The sequence below is a fragment of the Aquarana catesbeiana genome, linkage group LG02 (genome assembly GCF_042186555.1).
Source record: "Aquarana catesbeiana isolate 2022-GZ linkage group LG02, ASM4218655v1, whole genome shotgun sequence".
Classification (NCBI taxonomy): domain Eukaryota; kingdom Metazoa; phylum Chordata; class Amphibia; order Anura; family Ranidae; genus Aquarana; species Aquarana catesbeiana.
In genome coordinates this window covers 694,443,845-694,467,689 of record NC_133325.1, presented here as the reverse complement: position 1 = coordinate 694,467,689, position 23,845 = coordinate 694,443,845, and the positions used below count along the sequence as shown (strand labels likewise).

General features: G+C 43.7%; 1 protein-coding gene across 2 annotated transcripts in view; it reads left to right on the top strand.

Annotated features, from left to right (window-relative positions):
- Positions 1–23,845, top strand: part of CORO6 (coronin 6) — a 150,155-nt gene that overhangs the window by 55,201 nt on the left and 71,109 nt on the right. For both annotated transcript variants that reach the window (XM_073616844.1, XM_073616843.1), the window contains exons 2-3: positions 5,383–5,590; positions 22,145–22,267. In XM_073616844.1, coding sequence (XP_073472945.1) covers positions 5,393–5,590; positions 22,145–22,267 — 321 coding nt within the window. In that variant the 5' untranslated portion in view covers positions 5,383–5,392. The remainder of the gene's footprint in view (positions 1–5,382; positions 5,591–22,144; positions 22,268–23,845) is intronic.

Here is a 23,845-nt window from a genome sequence, read left to right as displayed (position 1 = left end):
TTCTGAAGTAATCAAATTTGCTAGCAAACCCTGAGCAGCATCTACATTCACTGTCCATCGCTCATCATTCTCTGGATAGATTGTGTCATAATAATTACTGTAATATACCTTGTAACTGTAATGTCTACGAAGTTTTAAGAAATGTATAAAATGTATTTTTTACCTGAGTGTTTTACACTTCCTTCTCAAATGTGATAGTTTTTATTGAAACATTTCACATCTCATTCAAATAGACACCAATGAGCAGAGAAATTTGGATGGGCATATTTTTATGCAGTATGCACAGACAGACCTTGCGTGCAAATACACGGTACAGTATGGCAAAAGTGTACATAGGTCATGCCCCATTAAGTTGAGGAGAAACATTCAGATGGCCTTTGTGTATCATCCGGTAAACAAAGTAAAATCATTTGAAGGTCAAGTGGGGACTAAATAGCATGGGTCCTCCTAATACCTGGTGGAATGATTAAATAATTAAAGTGAACAATGCTTCCTTATTTTCTAAGCTACATGAACAATTTTAAAGCCCGTACATTTCCTTTATAACATTGAATTAAGTGTTGTCTGTTAGGGATATTCACATCAGCCTGGTCTGCTTTGGTGCCCATTTGAATGATCTGCCCAACAAACCACAATGGATTAAAAATTGTGCATGTAGAATTTTTTGGCTTGTGTTTCACGCTTGTGTTTCTGTGCTGCACTGCAACGTAAATCCACTGACAATTATACATTACTGCAGTGCAATGGTATAAATGGACTCTTGGGTTTTATTGACATCTGTTTATCTTTTAAAGAGATTACTACCTCCTCACGTCCTGTTCCAAATAAAAGAAAAATAAATCAAAGGATCTGCCCCCCCCCCTTTCTAAACAAAACAAAAATCAAACTCTCATGTCGAATATTGGCGTGCAGCGTGACTTGCATAGAACACTACTTTGTACATGAAGACTTGTTTGTATAGGAGTCCAGCTTTACTCCAGTCACCTTTCTGAATGAATTCTCCTATCTTCCTTCATATATGTAACTTGTTCTCACCAACAATTTTTTATTGGATGAGAAAAACAGCTGACTAAAGCAAGTAACTAATAGGTGGCAAGAGTTTTGCCAGAAATAGTGTTATTTAGTCCTGTTTTATAATTTAAGATCCTAAAGAGTGAGCTTATTCCTAAAATAACTTAAAGCAGACTTTGCAATAAAAAGCATGATCCGCTTAAAGAAAATTTATCATTATAACTTTTAGCGTTCTGCCCTCTATGGGACAAAGTACATGTCATACTTTGTCCCATGTTTTTAAGTGCTTTCTAACCCTATATATGAGGTTCAACATGCCCCTTTACCCAATCCAATCGCACAAACTTTGAAAGAGATGGCTTTGAGCAGTTTCTCGAGACAAGCAATGGCAAGAGAATTGCAGAGGGAGGGGAGTGGTGTTAGCCTCTGCATTCCTCTTGCCATTCCCCATCGCAGGAAAGTGTTCACAGCTGAGACAAGCTACAGCTATGAATCAACTTCATAGCTATTGGTAGATCAGCCACGGCAGGAGGGGAGAGGACCAGGGCAGTTACAAAGCACTTTGAAACAAGGAAAAATGCTGCTTGCATTTTGACCCATAGGGAACAGAACTGTAAAATGAAAATGATAGCTCTAATTTAATATAATGCCCCCCTGACCCCCTGCCCCCATAATAGCAGCATGAAAGTAAAACAAAAAAGTAGAGAAAAAAGTTATCAAATATATTTGCCATAGCCCCTTCTGCCTGTGGCACCTGGTCACAGCTGACATCACTATCCTTGTGGGGGGATCGCAGGGACTGCCAAATCTGCCTGCTGCTGTAAGGATCATGATGTATGTCACACTCTGCAAATACAGAAGCTGTAAGGAGTATGGTAAGTATATTTACTTACCTTTTTTTTTCTTTAATAATCTTTATTTTGTTTTTCCACAAGAATTGTATAAAGAACAATGTAGACAGCCATTGTAGAGAGAATGACCAGTACAATGTAATCAGGATATTCAGCCTTACACAATAATGAAAACCCATGAAGTACAGGTAATATATCCCCCACCAATGAGTGTCACATACATAATGATATGAGTGTCACATACCTGCTTCCCAAGCAGGTATACCTTGTATAAATGAAAAGAAATGGGAGAGGGGGGACAACAAGGATAATGATATGGAATTGTTTTTCCTTAGAAGGTATACCTTGTGTAGCACCCTCTAGTTAGTGAGATGCTAGAGTGAGGTTTTTCTCTGGCAGTGTAGGTAAATTTAGGCAGGCCTAGCAGGCTGCTAGGCATGTTTGTTTTCATTCTGGGCTGGGAGTGGTGCAGGGCAGCGGCTGATGACTCACAGGCAGTGTCACTTCTCGATTACCTCCCTCTTCCTTCTGGCATTTTCTAGTAGGAGAGGAGGGGAAGAGAGGTGGAGCTGCCTGTGGTATCTTAAGGAGCTCTGACCAATCCCCAACTTGGATTGGCAGGGGGCAGGCATCCTTAAATACCTGGGGGCAGCCCACCTGGAGAGGAGTTTTCGGGTGGAAGAGATGGAGTCAGAAAGGTCTGGAGGCTGTCGGGGCCCACGGGAGCTCCCCAGTCTGGGGGGGGGGTGACCCTGGGCTGGGCTCCAGGAAGAGTGTTGAGATCCTGGAAGGAGAGGCACATGCGAGAGCAAGTAGAGGACAGGGGGAAAGAACACTTCCAAGAGTCTCCATGGAGGACTACTGGTTGCAGCCAGGAGGGCTGATGGGCGAGCACAGTCGGGAGGACTGGGGAGGCAAACCTGAGAGAACTGGGAGATTGCAGTTTGAGAGATTGGTGCAGAACCAGTGGAGAAGGGCAGTGGAAAGGGGTCTTTGCAGTCAGGCTGGCTGGCAGGGCCTCAAGAGAGCTATCTGGGAGTGGTAGCCAAGTAGAGAACAGCTAGCACCTGGACTATTCTACACCACAGGGGCCCGAGGTCCCTGCCCGCAAAAGGCAGTTCATTGAGGCCTGGCTGAAGTAGTGTCAACCCTACCGATGCGGTGCTAGCTAGTCTGGAGGAGTGACAGTCTGCAGCAAGGGAATTGCTGGTGGAGGAACAGTCTGCAGCAAGGGAAGTGCTGGTGGAGGAACAGTCTGCAGCAAATGAAGTGCTGGAGGAGGAAACAGTGAACAGGAAGTGTTTCTGCTGGAGAGAGAAGAGTGAAGCTTTGCACTACTTTGCACTAAATTTTTCCTGTGGATCGCATAATCCCCTTCAAAAAAAAAAAAAAAAAAACAAGGCAATGGACTGGTTTCTGTCTCTGAATGACTGGGATGGATGTCTGGCTGGACAGGGTGACGGGTGATCCACTACACACAGCAACCCCTAAGGGGGCATGGCTACACTTGTTTAAATGAAAAGAAAAGGGATAAGGGGGACAACAAAGAAGAGATAAACCAAAAAAAGAAAAAAGACTGTATCAGAAGCATGAGCGCCGTAGACACCCTTTAGAATTCTGTAGGGGTGCAGCTCCAAAAGTGTTGGTGCTTATGCCCAATTCATGTACCTCTTAGTGGCAGCTACATGGATCTGTTGGTGCCTGCCCTAAGGCGCAAGTAGTCATTTGGACTTTGTTGAATTCCCCAGATTGTGGCAAGCATAATAAAAATACAAAGTCACATGTATTCCCACTGTTCATTCTCGCACCAATAATTGTTTGTATATGTCAGTGGAAGTTAAATTGGTGATTAAAAGAGATGGTTGATTCTCCCTTTTACCACCCACTTACAAGTGGACATGAAGGAGCCACTGCTGTGGCCATGATGCTTTGCATTGTGGTGCAGCAATTTTAACTTGGCATGCCATGTTTGACAGCTGGCACTACAGTTATCTTATGCAAGTGAATGGCAAAGCCATAAGTGCTCCATGTCACTATAATGCCCCATATACACGGTCGGATTTTCCGACGGAAAATGTGTGATAGGACCTTGTTGTCGGAAATTCCGACCGTGTGTAGGCTCCATCACACATTTTCCATCGGATTTTCCGACACACAAAGTTTGAGAGCAGGATATAAAATTTTCCGACAACAAAATCCGTTGTCGGAAATTCCGATCGTGTGTACACAAATCCGACGGACAAAGTGCTACGCATGCTCAGAATAAATAAAGAGATGAAAGCTATTGGCCACTGCCCCGTTTATAGTCCCGACGTACGTGTTTTACGTCACCGCGTTTAGAACGATTGGATTTTCCGACAACTTTGTGTGACCGTGTGTATGCAAGACAAGTTTGAGCCAACATCCGTCGGAAAAAATCCTAGGATTTTGTTGTCGGAATGTCCGAACAAAGTCCGACCGTGTGTACGGGGCATAAGTATGTGAAAATGCCTTCCTACCCACAACCCCTCCAACGGTCCCCAGATGGGTATATGCTAATTTCTCAGAAATGCTATCCATTTTTTACTATTTTTATGGAGGATGGCCCTGATTAAGCAGGCTGCAAGGTCAGCTTTAAGATATTCAGAATGGTATATTTTGTTGTTTTTTAAACACCTCTAATACCTTTCTCTCCAGAGACCTATTTAACTCCTTATTCTCTTTACTAAAGTGTGGTATGAGAATAGACTGTTGACCTGATATTAATAGGCCTATGTTGTCTCTGCTGCAACGAAGGCCAATAAGTTGCATCAACAAGCCAGCTGTGTCACAGGCAGCAGCTGAACAAGCAATCAGATCAATTCTGTGTTTGACTAGAACATAATCTTACATGCAATGTTATAAATTGCTTTCTTGTAAATTGAATGCATCATTGTATGGATATATACTCTATTTTTATACTGTACAGCATAGTGAGAGTACCGTTTTTTGTATTTTATTACGTTATTGAATTTAAATAAATTAAAATACTTTTATATACAGTATGTCTTTGTTATCTGTGACACCCTTAAGGCCCTGTAGTGTGTGGTAGTATTACAAAAAGAGGAGCAAAACGAATTGGAGAAGAAAATGGGGTAGTTGACCATGGCAACCAGGAAGGTGTTAAAACTCTGGCTATGAGAAATCCCACATTTTTACAGTTGTGTTTGGTTTTGGTTAAAGTAGAGAAGGGTTTTACACTTAGTATTTATTGTTTTCTCTAGTTGCCCAGGGGATCATACAAGAAGCAAGGAACAGAGACAGCATAAAAAGCTGATCCACTTTCTGCTTCTTCAACCAATCCGGAAATGAGAGAAAATCTCCCCAGTGACTATACAAACATCAATAAAAACAGAACAGAGGTTTTGAGCCTTCCTAATTCTGTTCAAAACATTAAACTTTTTTTGGGATAGAGTTGTACCTTACATTAGCCATGTTTTGACAAAACACTTTGATTGTGTTAATTATATCAGATTTTTTCTTTCTTTTGTACTTCCTGCAGTATTTCCGCAATGAGCCGAAGAGTGGTGCGCCAAAGCAAATTTAGGCACATTTTCGGACAGCCCGTAAAAGCTGACCAAACATATGAGGATATTCGGGTATCTAAGATCACATGGGACAGCTCTTTCTGTGCTGTGAATCCTAAATTTTTAGCTATCATTGTGGAGTCCAGTGGTGGAGGAGCTTTTATGGTGTTACCATTAGCCAAGGTAAGTTCAAGCACACATTTGTTATGTTTCAGACTGCTTGGGTAATTGCCATTGACTGTGCTGAGCTTAAGAGCAAAAGTCCAGGTAAAAGGCTAAATGTGCAGTCTATCTACTGTATATCTTTACTACAATACCTGTCAAAGGATTTGTAATTCTTTACAGCCAATCTTGTGATTTATACACATATGCACAACTGTGCAGGTTGGCAGGGGACACAATTTTTTTTTGTCATCTCTCGATCTCCAGCCTCTTTAAGGCTATCAATCTGCATCATTTCTGTCCAGTTAGACAGGAGGCGATTTAAAGGAGAGCTTTACTTCCATAAAGTTATCCTTTCATTTTCTCTTCTTGCATCCAGCACCACCAAAGTTTTAAAGTCACCTCCTCATGCTCCTGCCAGATCCATGCTGTTCAGCTACAGTAAGCCACACAGCTATCATTGCATACAGCTGTGTCCTGCTGGTTTCATTCCTTCCAATGAAAAGACCATATATCATTGGCATGCAGTGAAAGGTGTCCTCTGCATAGAAATTATTTGGTGCCTAAGAAGGGACTGGCTGGGTGACTTTGCTTTTCTTTTTACCTTGCGGCATAGCTTCCAGTGGACCACACGGAATGGATCTGGCAGTAACATGGGCAGGTGAGTAGACGGCCTTAGGGGGAGGGTGATTACTGATGCTAAAGGAAGCAATAAAGAAATAAGACTGAACCATAAAGTAGTAAAACTAAATTGGTAATTGGCAACAAGATCTGCCTGGTGGTACAGAGTGGCAGTACAGTGTAAATCACAAGACTAGCTGAACACAGTGAAAAAACCTTTGGTAGGTAAAACAATACACATATATGCATTTAATTGTGCATTTAACTGTTTGCCTGGAGTTCCACTTTAAGCATTAAACACTCGCAAGGCTTTTTTTCAATCCATTCCTATGTGCACAGGTAAAGATTATTGTATTTGATCCTTTTTGTTCTTGTCAATACAAATGGGAGCTACATATCCATGTCTTAGATTCACCTTCAAGAGCCGCACTTGAGGCTCTTCTCCCAACTGGAGACTTGAACTTCAAAGCTGAACTAATTATAGCTTACTCAGCTGGAGATAGCACAGAGCTGACTTTACACCATCTATTCTCCATAGAAGTCAGTCATCAGTATTGGCTTCATAAATCACACACATGTAGAGGATATTAATGGCAAATATATGTTCTCTAAAACTGCCTACAGTATCTTCCGAGACCCTTAGTAACAAGATAAAACAAGAGGCCTGATGGTCTGTTCTTTCTCTGGGTGGAATATCTGGCTTTATCGTCCTCATGTTCATTTGTGTGGGTTCTGTGTGGCATTTCTACCATATTCCATTTCATGTTCCAGCGCTCTGCAGCATAGTTAGTGAGTTATTACCTCATTCTGCTTTCTATGGCGCTGTGCTGATCTGATACAGCTTGGTGCACAAAGGAAGTGACTTAACTTTATAATTTGGGACATCATTTCACTTTCTTCAAGGCCAGCACTATAATGCCTGCCCTGTAGCATCCTGAAAATACATGTCCCAGCTTCAGTTCCACTAGTTTAAACATCAAAAACTATTACCTAGACACTCCACTTACTGGAAAATCTTTCATTACATTGCAAATCAAAATCCTATCTACAGACATCTCAGGCAGGCTTTCCAGGGCCAATGTTGCCGTGTATACATGATAAAATCTTATTGTGCATTTTCCATTTTTTTTTTCATCTCATGAGCTGGAAAAAAATAATATTAATACCGGACATCGTTATTCCTCATGTCGGGGATATTTGTTTTTTCTTTCTTGGTTCCCTAGGAAACAAACACTGAAAACATTGGCTCTTTGTATAATAAGAGAGGGCTTTGTAGGATACGGGATCTGGCAATATCTGTAGTAAAAATGTGTTTTTAAATGGATATAAGATAATACCCCTGACTGCGTTTTTTGCAAGGCAGAGAAAGCATGTTTATTTTTAGGGTATGCACAGAATACTGCTGTTCCTTTTGTGGTTTTTGATGAATCTGACTGCATTGTATCACTTCTAAAAATGTACTTTTTTTTCCCTTGTATGTATGAACACACACAAGAAAAATCCAATGTGTTTAAAATTCCATGTTCTGCAATGCATTTCTTTAGACGTTTGATCATATCCAACAAAACACCATGGAAACACATTGTAAAAGCCTCCAAAACACACTGCAATCTGACTGTGAAGCATGCATACCCTCAGCCTTGGCACCCAACCACATGAATATAAGTCCCAAAGGACAAAAGTGCTGGGCTTTGCATAAGCTCTGCTGTCGGTCACAATATTTAGAAGAAAGGGTGGGCGCATTACAATATATTAGAAGGTGCCAGGTGCTGGACTGCTAACTAAAGGTTGTCTCCCGACAAGGGAATAGGCCTATGTCACAAGCAATCTTGGCAGCAACCCACTGGCAAGCAAGATCTTTCAACATTTCCGTCAGTGGGGGATTGACGCCATAGAACCAAGTGAGTGCAATCCTGTTGTTGGCAGGGTGTCACCAGTGACAGGATCACTAGTCTGACATATGGGCCTTAGGTATAGGCAAAAAATGATTTTACTCCGTGAACTCATACAAAGAGCCTAGCTTGTCAGGTGATATAAATCAGAAAAGAGAAGCTCCAGTGCAGAATATTCTGTATCTTAACGTATAGGTTGTGCTGGGCGCCAACATATTCTACAGCGGTGTACAGAATACTTGGAACTATTTCCATTATTCCCAACCCCTGAGTTTACAGGCAGATGTTCATCACATCCATGCAAGCACATGCATTAGCCTCCATTCACATCTGAGTGATTTGTCTCACTCAGCATGATGAATCCCATTATTCTTAATGATCCCATTCACACCTGAGCACTTTGCTGCTTGTTGCATGAAACTCCAAAAGTGCTTATGTTTCTTTGGAGCAGAATTGAATGTTTTTGGCCTCCGTGGATCTTAATGGGAGCAACTGAAAACTGCTTGAAAAATGCATGTTTACGTGCATTTTTCAGGTGCTCCCCCTTTAAAGTCTATGGGGCCAAAAATTATTTCTGCTCCTGTACTAGAAGTCATGGCTTAGGACATGCAAAATAGCCTCTAAATTGCTCATGCTCAGTAACCAATCAATCTACCATGTTTCTGGGTTGGGAAAGGCAACAGTAAAATATGGAGGAGACCTATGCAAATACAGATCGTCCCTTTCAAGAGCACAAAAACACATACATAAAATGCTGCAATGTAAAGAAATGAGGTAGGGTGGGTATTTGCCGTGGTATAGCTGGTCTTGGGTGGAGGTTATAGGGTTTTATATACCCGGGATCTAGATGCTAATTAAAGGTTTTCTCCTGGCAAGGGAATGGGGCCTATGTCAAAAGCGATCCTGGCAGCAACCCCGTGGTGAGCAAGATCTTTCAACATTTCAGTCAGTGGGGGATTGACACCATAGAACTAAGTGAGTGCAATCCTGTTGTTGGCAGAGTGTCACCAGTGACAGGATCACTGTTCTGACATGAGCCTTAGGTAGAGGCAGAAAATACTCCGTGAACTCATACAAAAAGTCTAACTGTCCGGTGATATAAATCGGAAAAGAAAAGAGAAGATCCAGTGCAGAATATTCTGTATCTTATTGTGCTGGGTGGCAACATATTATACAGCGGTTTACAGAATACATGGAACTATTTCCATTATCCCAAACCCATGAGTTTACAGGCAGATGTTCATCACATCCATGCAAGCACACGCATTAGCCTCCATTAACATCTGAGCGTTTTGTTACACTCAGGATGAAGAATCTCATTATTTTTAATGAGCGCATTCACACCTACGCATTTGCTGCTTGTTGCATTAAGCTCCAAAAGGGTATAAGTTTCTTTCAAGCTGATTTTTTTATGTTTTTGGCCTCATAGATTTTAATGGGAGCAACTGAAAATGGCTTGAAAAATTTATGTTTTATGTGCATTTTTCAGGTGCTCCCATTTTAAAGTCTATGGGGCCAAAAATATTTCTGCTCCTGTAATAGAAGTCATGTCTTAGGACATGCAAAATAGCCTCTAAATTGCTCATGCTCAGTAACCAATCAATCTACCATGTTTCTGGGTTGTGGAAGGCAAAACCTATGCAAGTACAGATGCCCCCCCCCCAAGGACACAAAAAACAAAATGCTGCTATATAAAGAAATTAGATAAGCTGGATGTTTGCTGGGGTATAGTTGGTCCTGGGTAGAGATTATAGGGTTTATATAGCCGGGATCTAGATGTAGGAGGTTCAGGAAGTGGCAACTGGAGGGCTGTCTTTCCATTCAGGGCTCAAGGCAGGTAAATACCATGTGAAATCAAAATATGATTTCATAAGGGCAACACAATATGCCATATAGAGACTATTGCAGTACTATGGGCGTGTTCAACATAATAATGTAACAGCCCCCATACATTCCAGTCATTTCAACTATTCGAAAATACACACCTTCTGTTTTTCCTGCAACACAAACATGGCTGCTGATGTTTTTTTTATATCCACCTTGGTGATAGTTGGATGCAAGATCCCAGAGCCACAAAGCCCTTTTAGTTATTACAAAGCTTTTATGCTGATTTATTCAAACCTTAGGCATGATGCATCTACAGTAACGGGATCTTGCTCTTTTCTATGAAAAATATCAGCAAACTGATAAAATAATTTGCAAATCATGATCTGAGAGTCAGTCTCATTGTATTTCTTACATTATTAATTTTGGAAGTGATGCTTGAATTATATGCATCATTTGTAAAATCTCTTACTATATGGTCAGCTCTTCAGCTTCAGCATGCTTCTTTGTGTTGCAAATGATTCAATATAAATACAGCCTTGCTTTCTTAACAGCGATCTTTATATGGCACAAGAATTTGGCTCATTAACTGCACAGGTCACTGGTGGTGTCCTTGACCTCTCATTATCCCCATAAGCTATCCCTGGGGAATAAATGACTAGCCTTGCAATGCAGACCCTCAGACTGAGGCAGTTGTCTGATGATCCTGTGCTTCCAATAAAAATGACCTCATGCAACAAACAATAGAAATGTCTCAGGAAGCCATAAAAGGGCTCTTAAAAAGCTCAGATTTTCCAAAGTGTCACACACTGGACGTTGTTTTGCTCAGTTTGTTCGGGACTGGGGCACCGCCCTGCCAACCTCCTGTACGTGCTGGAACATTTTCTGTGCCCATTGACACTTGTGTCTTCCTCTTTCCTCTTCACCTCTGCTATTCAGTGAACTTTTTTGCTCCTGTTGTTCTGCTCTATTTAGGATGGAGACTCCCTTGTTTTCTTTCATTCATTTTCACTTGTGCCAAAAATATATAGAGCTACAATGTGACACAGAGCAGTTTATACAAAGCTCATGAGCTGGATCTCTTTCAGATGCATTTCTCCCCATGAACTACAGTAGTTCTCATGACCTTATTAGATGGTCCAAATCAAATAGATGGCCATGGATAAGGAAATCTGTTTCTAGTTCCATTTTTCCACATAAAATAGCTTGCATGTTACAACATTTTTAAGCGGTCCTAACCTATACTAACATGTGATAGGGTACTTAAATCAAGGCCAAACACAATTTTTTTGTAGCGCTACCCCTGTAGGAACAGATGGATAGTGTTACGTACCTGGGATGTGAGCCTGACGTGTAGAGGAAGGCCTCTCGTACAACTCCGGCTCGCGGACCACTGGTAGTGATACAGCAGCCACAGGAGCACGGTGGGGTATGAGTGCCTGTAAACAGTTCAATAGTCCGTGTAGTAGCGGTGATCAGCAGGCAGATAGTAGATGAGCTGACACGATGCTTGACTGGTGGCAGGCTGGGATGAACCACAGAGCAGCACCAGATGCAGGCTTGCAGGGCTGGGAGCTGTAGCAGGCTGGATGAGCGAGATGCAGGGTCAGACAGGCCGGGTCGGTAATAATCAGGCAGATCAGGCATAGACGGTAGGCAGAAGAGAAGTCAGGTCACAAGCCAAGTAGTACCGGAAGATCAGCAGACAGAATCAGCAGGCAGGATCAGAGTCTATGGGAAGCCGGGATCAGAACAGGCAGCAGGCAATCACAGGTAACAACAAGCTGGATCAGAATCAGAGGTCACACAGGAAACAGGATACAACACAGGAGCTGCAGACCAAACAGCAATGAACCTCTGTAGGAGCCCTGTTTAAATAGCCCGCCTGACTTCAGTATTAGTGACAGGTGTGTGTCTTAAAGTGGTAGTACGCATGCGTGCACGCTGGGTGCTTACATGGAAAGCCTGTCTTCCCTGACATTGCCCCCTCCCTACGGGCAACCTCCGGGTGCCCAACCGGTTCCTCTTTTGCGGGTTCCTGCGGAAGAAGGCACGGATCAAGTCTGTAGCATGTACATTTCGTGCGGGTTCCCAGGAATTTTCCTCTGGACCATAACCCTTCCACTTGATTAAATATTGTGTCTGCCCCCTTCTTTTCCTGCAGTCTAAAACAGCCTCAACCTCAAATTCCTCATCCCCATCAATAATAATAGGTGCAGGAGGACCTGGTCTATGATCCGGAAATGGATCTGGCACAACAGGCTTTAGCAAGGATACATGAAACACTGGGTGGATTTTAAAAGACTCAGGTAAGGTTAATTCAAAAGAAACATCATTAATTTTTCTCCTTACCGGAAATGGTCCTACGAACCTTGGTGCCAGCTTCCTTGAAGGACATAGCATCTTCAAATTTGTTGTTGAAAGCCATACTTGATCTCCTGGTTGCAAGATCAGTTCCCCCCTTCTTTTCTTGTCAAATGATTTCTTGCTGTCCTCCTGCGCTTTCGCGATGGTTTCCTGTAACAACATATTATTGCGAGAGAAAAAGTCCACAGTATCCTGGACGGCTGGAACGGAAGATTCTGTGACAAGATTAGTTAAGAAGGTGGGATGGAATCCATAATTGGCAAAGAACGGAGATTGCTTGGTGGCAGAATGGGTGGCATTATTATAGGCAAATTCCGCCAGTGGTAATAATGATACCCAATCATCCTGGACAAAAGAAGTAAAACAACGGATGTATTGTTCTAGGGTTTGATTAGTCCTCTCCGTCTGCCCATTAGTTTGTGGGTGGGAAGCAGAAGAGGATGAGAGTTCAATCTGTAGGGTCTCGCACAAGGCCTTCTAAAATCTGGATGTTAACTGGACACCGCGATCAGACACAATATTTGCGGGGACTCCATGGAGTCTGACAATTTCTTTTATAAACACCCGAGCGGTTTCTGCAGCCGATGGTGTACTCTTTAGAGGAATGAAATGAGCCATCTTTGTTAAGCGATCCACTACCACAAAGATAGCAGTACATTCTTCAGAAGGTGGAAGTTCAACTATAAAATCCATAGCAATCATCTTCCACTGTCTGTCGGGTATAGGCAAAGGTCTGAGTAATCCCCAAGCTTTGTTACGGGAACTTTTACTCCGGGTGCAGGTGGTGCATGCATTTACATAGGCTCTGCAGTCTTCCTCCAAACCTGGCCACCAAAATGAGCTTTGTACAAGTTCGACAGTCTTATAAACCCCAAAATGGCCTGCCAAAGGGTGATCATGACAAACCCCCAAGATCATTGCTCGAACCTTTTTAGGTACAAAAATCTGCTTACCCCTCCATAATAGCCCATTCTTTGCTTGTAGTGTGACCCCTGGAGGACTGGGTGTTTCTGCAGAAGCTTGCTGTAACTGAGACATAAGGTCAGTGTGTAATAGTAGGAAATTTCCAGCTGGTAAAATGGTGTCTGGTATTAGGATGTCTCTTGGATCTTCGAACATGCGCGACAACGCATCAGGCTTAGTGTTCTTTGATCCGGGCCTGTACGTAATATGGAATGAGAATCTTGAGAAAAAGAGTGCCCAGCGAGCTTGGCGTGGTTTGAGGCGTTTAGCGGATCACAGATATTCAAGATTCTTATGATCCGTGTAGATCAGAATTGGATGGGCCGCTCCCTCCAACAAGTACCTCCATTCCTCCAACGCGGCTTTGATCGCCAAAAGTTCCCGATCCCCTACATCGTAGTTTCTTTCAGCTGACGTGAGTTTGCGTGAAAAGAATGCCACTGGATGGGTCACTTCTTTGAGGCCTTGACGTTGTGATAGAATGGCCCCAACTGCACTTTCTGAAGCATCCACCTCCACAATATAGGGCAAGGTAGAGTCTGGGTGACTTAAGACAGGAGCAATGGTAAACCGTCTCTTCAAGATTTCAAAAGCAGCTTGAGCCTCAGAAGTCCAACAGAAACGGATAGCTTGTTTGGTCAGCTGTGTAATAGGGTGAATGATAGCAGAAAAGTTCTTGATAAACTTGCGATAAAAATTGGCAAAGCCCACGAATCGTTGTATTCCCTTCTTGTCTGTGGGGGCTGGCCAATCTAGTATCGCTGAGACTTTCTGTGGGTCCATCTTGATCCCTTCGGTCGAAATGATCAGACCTAAGAACTGGATGCTCCGTTGCTCAAAGTCGCATTTCTTGGCTTTGGCATAAAGTCCATATTTGCCGAGCCGGCACAATACGCTTTTAACATGCCCTCGGTGCACCTCTAATGATACAGAGAATATCAAGATGTCATCAAGGTAGACAACCACAAAAATATCCAGAAAGTCTTTGAAAATGTCGTTAATAAAGTACTGGAAGGTGGCAGGGGCATTACAAAGGCCAAAGGGCATAACTAGATATTCAAAGTGCCCAAATCGGGTACGGAAGGCAGTTTTCCATTCATCTCCTTCTCGTATGCGAACCAGGTTATAGGCCCCTCTTAAATCCAGCTTAGTAAAAATGCTTGCTGATTTGAGTCTTTGGAACAGTTCAGGGACTAGAGGAAGGGGGTAGCGATTTTTCACTGTTATTTTATTTAGGTCACGATAGTCCACACATGGTCTCAGGGAATGATCCTTTTTTTCTACGAAAAATATACCGGCACCGGCCGGTGAAGTAGAGGGACGGATGAATCCTTTCTCCAGATTCTCATCAATATAGTCCTTCAGAACTCCTGATTCCTGCTCAGATAAAGGGAAGATGCACCCGAATGGAATCTCTGCCCCAGGAAGGAGCTCGATGGGGCAGTCATAAGGTCTGTGTGTAGGAAGGGTGTCTGCTCCTCGTTTACTGAAAACGTCCAGGTATTCGTGGTAAGAATTCGGAACTACTTGACATAATTCAGGGTCTGCGTCCATACACAGCAGGGTAGCAGGTGATGGTGGTGAAGTTTCCAAACAGTGTCTCTGGCAATATGCTGCCTGGAACTTGACACTTCCGGATCTCCAGTCTATCTGTGGATTGTGGGCCTGTAGCCAGGGTAGGCCCAGGATGATGGGAAATAAGGGCGAAGAAATTGCGTCTAAACGCAGCAGCTCTCGGTGGTTGGTGGAGGAGATGGTCAGCATCGGTGGGGTCTCCTTGGTTACCAGTCCAGACTTAATACGAGACCCATCGGCCAGGAATACAGTGAGTCCCTGTCCTCTGGTTTGTAGAGGAATGTGTTGCTGAGCTGCGAAGGACTGGTCGATGAAACAGCTACACGCTCCAGAATCAATAATAGCGGTCACTGATACGGTTCTTCCCGGTAGTTGGAAGGAAACAGGCAGAGCGATATGAGCTGAGCTGGCAGACAAGGCAGGCATGGGTGACTGCTTGAGTGAAGAAAGGGAAAGACACTTACGCAGCTTGGCAGGACAGGTATGTACGAAGTGACCGGCTTCTCCACAGTACAGGCAGAGGTTATTTACTCGTCGGCGCTGGCGTTCTTCTGGAGTCAAAGAAGAGCGAATCAGGCCCAATTGCATGGGTTTAGGCACCTCTGGAGTGGGGAAAGTGGAATTTCCAGGAGCCGGGTTAGGAGAAGCAGGGATCTTAGGTAACATCCAGGCTGGACGGAAGTGCTGTGTGGTTCTTTCAGACCTGCGTTCTCGTAGGCGGCGGTCAATCTGAATGGACAGAGTGATTAGGGCTTCCAGAGAGCTTGGCACCCCGACCCGAGCGAGCTCATCTTTCAGGCTTTCCGAGAGACCCAGACGAAATTGATGACGCAGGGCTGCGTCATTCCAGCTAGTGTCTGCACTCCAGCGTCTAAAGTCAGTGACATAGTCCTCTGCCGCTCTATGGCCTTGCTGGAGTGTATGAAGAGCGGCTTCAGCAGTGGTGGTACGTTGTGGGTCATCATAAATCAGCGCCATGGCGTCAAAGAACATTTGCATGGTGTTTAGTTGTGCGTTGTTCTCTTTTAACAGCCGGTGGGCCCAAGACTGTGGTTCCCCTTGGAGGAGGCAAATAATGAATCTCAGCTTGGTGGTTTCCAGGGAAAAAGTCTGTGGCTGGAGAGCAAAGTAGAGCTGACAGGCATTGCGAAAGGCTCTAAATTTACTCCGATCACCGGAAAACCTCTCAGGAGTAGGTACACGAGGCTCAGGGGGTAACATCATTACTGTATGGCTGGCTAAAGCCCCAGCTTGGGTGATGGAAGAGGCAGGATCAGATGCAGGAGCTATGGTTGCTGGATTGGACAGGGACTGTACCCGCTCTTCGAGACGCACGTATCCTTCCTGCAGCGACTTAACCGCCTGTGTAAGAGCAGTAAGGTGCTGACATATTTCATTTACTGGAGAGGGTCCTCTTGCAGGCTCAGACATGGCTGTTTGGTACTGTTATGTACCTGGGATGTGAGCCTGACGTGTAGAGGAAGGCCTCTCGTACAACTCCGGCTCGCGGACCACTGGTAGTGATACAGCAGCCACAGGAGCACGGTGGGGTATGAGTGCCTGTAAACAGTTCAATAGTCCATGTAGTAGCAGTGATCAGCAGGCAGATAGTAGATGAGCTGACACGATGCTTGACTGGTGGCAGGCTGGGATGAACCACAGAGCAGCACCAGATGCAGGCTTGCAGGGCTGGGAGCTGTAGCAGGCTGGATGAGCGAGATGCAGGGTCAGACAGACCGGGTCGGTAATAATCAGGCAGATCAGGCATAGACGGTAGGCAGAAGAGAGGTCAGGTCACAAGCCAAGTAGTACCGGAAGATCAGCAGACAGAATCAGCAGGCAGGATCAGAGTCTATGGGAAGCCGGGATCAGAACAGGCAGCAGGCAATCACAGGTAACAACAAGCTGGATCAGAATCAGAGGTCACACAGGAAACAGGATACAACACAGGAGCTGCAGACCAAACAGCAATGAACCTCTGTAGGAGCCCTGTTTAAATAGCCCGCCTGACTTCAGTATTAGCGACAGGTGTGTGTCTTAAAGTGGTAGTACGCATGCGTGCATGCTGGGTGCTTACATGGAAAGCCTGTCTTCCCTGACAGATAGGATGGATCTTCTGTTCTTTGCCAACCTCCTCAAAGATCTGAGCCCCTCCAGCACACCAGGCCAAGTGCATAAAGCTTGTAATATCACAGAAATCACTATAGGTACAACCAGGTACACAGCAATGATACTGTATCAGAAATCAGATGCCAAGCAGGTTAAGGAAGGCAAATCATTTATTGTCACATAGTATGATTAGTAACGATAAAGGCATAAAAGTGTATTGGCAATAGTAGTAATACAGGTACGATACAGTATGATTAGTAGTCAGCAATAGACATATGATAACACTATGCACCAGGATCAGCATAAACAGTAGCAAGATCACTGTGATTGCAACAATGGGCAGCAATTTGGTTGAAAATGAATTGCGTTCAGGAGACTATACTGTCAAGGTACATTAAGGTGACTATGCTACGCCAAGGATAACTGGATGGAGGTACCCTTTATGTGAGAAATAGATGAAGGCTTGTAGAATGGCTTTATAGGGGGTAGTCCTTTACTGTATTCTTCTGCTATAGGTGGGACCCTTTAAATAGAATTGGTGCACTTTGCAACAGTCTTGATAACGAGCATGGAGTGTAGATGCTGTATATGCGAAGTAAAGGGTGCTATAGGTGCCTTTATAGAAGCAGTATAGGTGCGGAATACATGTCCTGCCTCCAGTGACTCAGTCCCTACTGGAAGTGTGAATAAAGGGCAATGAGCCCTCTCACCAGTCCCTGTGGTGCGGCTGTGAACTTTCACTGAAGAAGGGGGTCCCCTCAATCTCTCCACAGAATGCCTCCAGAGATTCAGCAGGGGAAAGTAGAGGGTGAAAGGATGCTCTGGTATCCCTGTGGCAATGGTGCAGATGCGATTGCTGCGGTCTGTGCTATACTGCCTCGGGAATCTCCGCTGGTCTGGCCTCTTAGCGATCTGGTCAGTATGGAGCAGATGTGCTCTCATCAGTTGCCTTGGAGACATAGCCTAGCTGAGCAGACTCAGAAAAGCAGCTCCACTACTCCTCACGGGCCCCTTGCCCCAGTGTGTCTTGGAATTTATAGTGCAAACGGTCCATAAGCTCCACGATATAGCTTACGTCCTGGACTTCACATCCCATGATCCTTAGGAACCCATAAGATTTTCTGGCTATAGTTTTTCTTCTGCTGACTGAAGGGGATAGTGCAACACAACATTCAGCATAACAGCAGGAAGTGAAAGTAAACTGATTGTAAAGAGGCAAATGTCTCCTACTCCATGTTACTGTAGTCCAGCGCCTGGCTACATTTTCTGTACATTAGAAGCCCTTGTTTTTGTTCACAGCGGTTTTTCAACTTACTGAAAATTCTCTGCATGAAAGGGCCAATAATTTCCTTTTGCAACTAAGAAGAGGCAGGAAGGTTTTAATTGCAAAAGTGCTATTTTAATTCTTCAGGAGGGAGCTGCACATTAAACAGTAGCTTTTCCCAGCATTGCCTATCTTTGGCTATCCTTTGTTTTAACTTTCTTAAACTGGCTTGGGTGTTTTTTTGGTGTGTTTTGTTGCCAGACTGCATATGTTGTACATTTATGACACCTGAAAAATTTATTTATCACACTTAAAATGGCAACAGTCACTTGGTAACCTCTATTTTTACTTCAGAAGCACATCTACTGTCAGTGATGCCCCTTTGGGTATAGCACCAACTCATCTTTGCTTAATGGGAAACTGGACAAAATCCTTTGGAATTTAGACAGTCACTTGCATATTGCATTTTGCAAGGTATACAAATCAAAATGCTTGCTTTTGAATTAAAGTTTTTTGACTGATTCTGATATGTGCATGTTTCATACGTTCTGCACATTGTATATGGTTATCAAACGTGTGCTTGTTTGGAAGAGATCATGATGATTACAGAAATCCCTTATCTTGAGATTTTATAAGAGAAAGGAAATGAAATTAGAAATGCTGGAGCACAGCAAAGTATAACCAGTATAAAATGTACAGCGCATGCAGAGGGCCAGAGAACTTGATGATACAGTCCAGAGCGTATAGTATGTAGGAGGGAACTATACATCAGACGCCAGTGGCATAAGGGAACTAGCTCTATGTGCCACCACCCCACTACAATAAATGTAATAATAATCCTATGAGTTGACACCCTCATATGGCGATTGACCCCACCACTTCATTAGGCCTTACACCAGGAGGAAAGCGTCTTCTTTCCAGCCAGTGACAGAGTCTGTCCCTACCTGTCCTGACACTAGAATACAGAGTCAATTGAGGTTAACAGTGCAGAATGCTAGCTATCCTCCACCAGTTCTCCAGCACAGTACACTTGTCTTGCTCCAACCCATAGGCATGGAAGAGGATGCTTTTCACTTGCAAAGCCTTGCTTCTTCCATGGTCCAGAGCCTGTCCTTAGGAAAGCTCCTTACTGCAGCCGCCCTAAGATATGGACCCGCCACTGAGAAGGGCATACCCGGGCAATCACCCCCCCGACACTACCCTTCAAACTGGAACCTTCCCACGCAAGCCACTACTATTCCCTATTACTTCTATATACTGATGTTACACGTTAATTTGTTAATCACTTTTACGCATTTATACTTTGTTGCTCTTTTTGCATACACAGAGAAGGTACAATTAAACTCATCTTCATTAAGTGACCAGACCAGACTTTGCAGAATTAGTGACCTTGTTTACTGGAGTAAATTTCATGAAATTTGGTACATGAATGTTATCAAAGATGTCTTCTACCCAATCCTCAGTCACTACAAGTGACTTCTCAGTAAACTGTTATATTGAAATACAGACGGAATTAACATCCATTAATAACTCTCTCAGCTATAATGTTAGCTCCCACTGAAGTAGAATACTGGTCTACAACATTAGCATGGACTGTGGTAATGGGATCAACTGTGCCAATGGTATTGGCTGTGACAATAGTGTGCACCTTTTGGAGCAAACACTTCCCATGCATTTGGCTACCATTCCGCCAACTCTGGGTCCCATCACGGATGGACTCCTTCCTCCAATAGCAATCACACTGCAGGATGTATGGCCTTCCCTACTTTCCTGCAAACCAAAAAATTGCGTCACTCCCTGGGGAACACTCCTGTAGCGGTACCGCAGTAGGGGCTGCAGAATGTAATAGTTCCACCTGTCACCCTGCCCAGCCTGGCATTCACTTCCAGTCGCTCACCAGACAATGAACAACTCCATCAGCTTTGTTTTTTGTATTTTTATTGAGGAATTAAACTTGGATGGGGTAGAGGAATTTATGGGATGCCCAGAAAAATGTCCTTGCATGGCTTGGGACAATTCAGATACACTCTTCCTGCACAACACTTGCTGCAGACTATCTCTCCTTTTCCCTCCAGCACAGTTCTTCAGGCACAGCTAGCACATGGTTAGGCCTGACTCTGGCTTCAGCCAGGCCTTAGCAAGATGCCCTATTAAAGGCAGGGACCACAGGCCTCTAAGGTGTAGCAAAGAAAGTTCTAGAGCTAGCCGCCCTCTTTGGTGGAATACTGATCCCAGTCAGCTGTTTGCAGACCCTGGCAGCCCTCCTGGCTGCAGAAGCCCAACTTCACTGCTAGTAACCTCAGTCTCTCCCACTGGCTCTACATCTATCTCAGACTGCCTCCCAGTCCGATCTGGCATGCCTCTCCCAGCTCTCCTGACTGTGCCTGCCATTTACCAACACCTGGTGGATCCCTCCTTGAGACCTGCCCGGCATTATTCCCCCCTGTCCTCTCCTGCTCCTGTTCAGGACACCCTTGGGTTGTGTGGGGTTCCTTCACAGCTCCTAATCCATGGCCCAAGGTCACTCCCCCAGACTGCAGGGCTCCCTCCAAGGCCCCGACAGCCTAACACTCCATCTCCAGTTCTTCCACCTGAACAACTCCTCCACAGCTGGGCTGACCCTGGGTATTTAGGGAGGCCTGCCCCCTGCCAATCCAGGTTGGGGATTGGTCAGGGCTCCTCGGAACACCCCAGACAACTCCACCCTTCTTCCCCTCCTTCCTTCTAGAAGCCTCTAGAAGCAGAAGGGAGGTAACCGAAATATGATGCTGTCTGTGAGTCACCAGCCTACTCTAGGCCACTCCCAGCCCACAGATCAAAACAAACAGGCCTGCCTAAATTTACCTGCTCTCTCAAAAATCTCACTCTAGCACCTACCTAGGGTAGAGGGTGCTACACTCCCTTATACTGTATACCCTTACAATGGTAAGTGACCTTGCTGACGCACTGCTACACTTTTTTACCCCCACTGTTACCGGCTTTAACACGCATATAAATACAGCAACCACAACAGCACCTGCCAGCAACTATGTCCCAAAGCCAAAGCATCAACATATTACACGTGGCTGTACAATAAGGTGCAAATTACAGGTTTCAGTCAAAAACAAGTACAGAGACGTGATAGATTAACCGAAGAGAACTTCTACCTGTACGACCATCCAATCTCAGATGTAGGGATATATAAGACACAATAATCATCAGCGATGCAACCCAACCTTAGACAAGCGGATTTTGTACAGTGGCCAGGCCAGCATTGGCTAGCTTGATAGTTTTATCATTTTGGTCCAAGGACATACAAATAGGATAGGGGAGGTATTGCGACATGTTTAGCACTGTATAAACTAGTCATACATGTTAAAACAATTGCAGTCATTCACATTGTTACGAAAATTTGTTCTTGCATCTATAAACTAAAGTAGCTTATAACTCCTCAAAAGGGCACATTTTCTTCTGTAATTTTGCTTTTTTATAAACACATTGGGACTATGTATCTGGCACAAAAACAAAATTTCAATGGAAATTCAAACACAAGCAATTTATGCTTGTTACGTGACCCATGACTATGTAAAGGTACGTGAAGGAAAAAAAGGATTTGGCGGAAGTGAGGCTGTTTATGTTTGAACTTTGGATACCAAGAGGAGATCAAACCCCATTTGGCCACAGCACCCATGGCCAGTGGTGCGGCCTTACAAAATTGAATAAATGCAAATGTACAAAGTTTTACATGCAAATGGTTACAAAAAATAAAAAAACTAAAGGGAGAAGGCACTGATTTTATGAATAAAAAGCAGAGCCAGAAGGCTGTCAAACTGACAGCTCAGACCCAGTGATTACTCTGGAAGCAGTGCTTTGCTGTTGTGCTCTGTGTATCAAAAGCAGTTTCAGTAATCTTGTATCTATTTATCTATTATATTATTTTCGCTAGATGTGTCTACACATCATTCTTTTTGTTTGTTTCAGACTGGACGTGTGGATAAGAATCACCCTACAGTCAGTGGCCACACAGCTCCGGTACTAGACATTGATTGGTGTCCCCACAATGATAATGTCATTGCCAGTGCTTCAGATGATACTACAATCATGGTAAGTGTAACTTGCTTATTTATGACTAAACCACCTTCTGATCTTCTTCCATGTCCTTCACATGCTATATAGGTGCCCATTTATAATGGAGAATCAATACCACTCTCTACAGGACTCTACAATAAATATTTCACACTGCCACTGCATTTTACTTTTCATTTACAAAATGAAGCGCTTGGAGAGGAGGCTGCTGTGTTAGTTTTTTTCTGCTTAAGCTTCATGTCACATGTGTTTGTTTAACTATATTGTTGTAGGTAATTATAGCCCCTCGCTCCTGACCACACCAAGCATGTAAGCAGATCTATGCTGGCGTGATCAGTTTGCATATCTCTTTCTTGCATAGACATACAGGATGCTGTGCACATGCACAACATGCCTGTATCATCTGTAGTCAGTTTGGCCACCACACAACCCTGCTTTGTTAATTGACAGTGGCTTCCACCAGAAGCATCGCTGTCAACACTGATGGAAACACAAAAAGCAGTAAAAAACCTTAGAGAGGTTCTAACTCTTCATCACAGTGACTTACTAAGTACTAAAGACAGGATCACAAATAAAGCACCAGAGCTTGCACAAAATGAGTTCAGGGCTTTGCAAAAGTGAACACCGCCCATATGGAAACTTAGCTTGACTCCAGGTTTTAGAGAACTTTAAAGCTGGTCCAAACAAACCATTTTTTTCACTAACACACACAGTGGTTGTGTGCACTGTATATATTGTATGTAGCATCAGCAGTGTCGCTGTGTATTGACATCTTCATCTCCCAAAATTGAGTTGGGCTGAGTGCTGGTCAGCCATTCACAGGAAGCTACTGTATGTATTTCTGGAATGAGTATAAGGGCCAGTTCACACCATAGAAACGCAGTTCGGATGCTTTTTTGTATGCAGGTTTTTGGCACGGTTTTGATGCGTTCCAGTGTGCTTTTGGTGCATTTTTGATGCAGTCCAGTGCATTCCCCTCCCCTTTTTTTTCATAACCTTAAATAACGACATGTGTGTTCCAGTGCCTTTTTGATACGTTTTACAGCGTTCCAGTACAGTCCAGTGCAGGAAAAAAGCAGCATGTTCTACTTTCTTTTCTGGAACTGGAATGCACTGGAACTGCAAGCACTGGTGTAAACTATGCCATTAAAAACCTACTTTCCATGCGTTTTTAATGCAGAAAAAAACACACTGGTCTGCTCGTGGTATGAGCTGGCCCTAAGGCTTCTTCTGATTTGCTGAGGAGATCACGACATAATTTGCGTTCCTCTTCCCCTCAGCCAATCAGAGGAAGCATTTTATTCAAAATATAAGCCTTCTTGTAAATGCCAGATCAGTGCTCAGCCCAACTCCATTTTGTTTCACCAGCAGAACGGGAAGTTCATGTCTCTTACCAGAATACAGTGCGGTATAATATATGTAGCTGTTGTGACAGGCTGAGTATTATTTATTTTGCAAAGTATATTTAATTACCTTTTTTTTTTATTTTGGTTTGCAATTCTTTACTCTGATGTGTCCTTCTGGTAATTCCTTTTTTTTTTTTTTTTTTTTTAAATTAATTAATTAATTTATTATAAGTTTACGAATTTGCTAGTC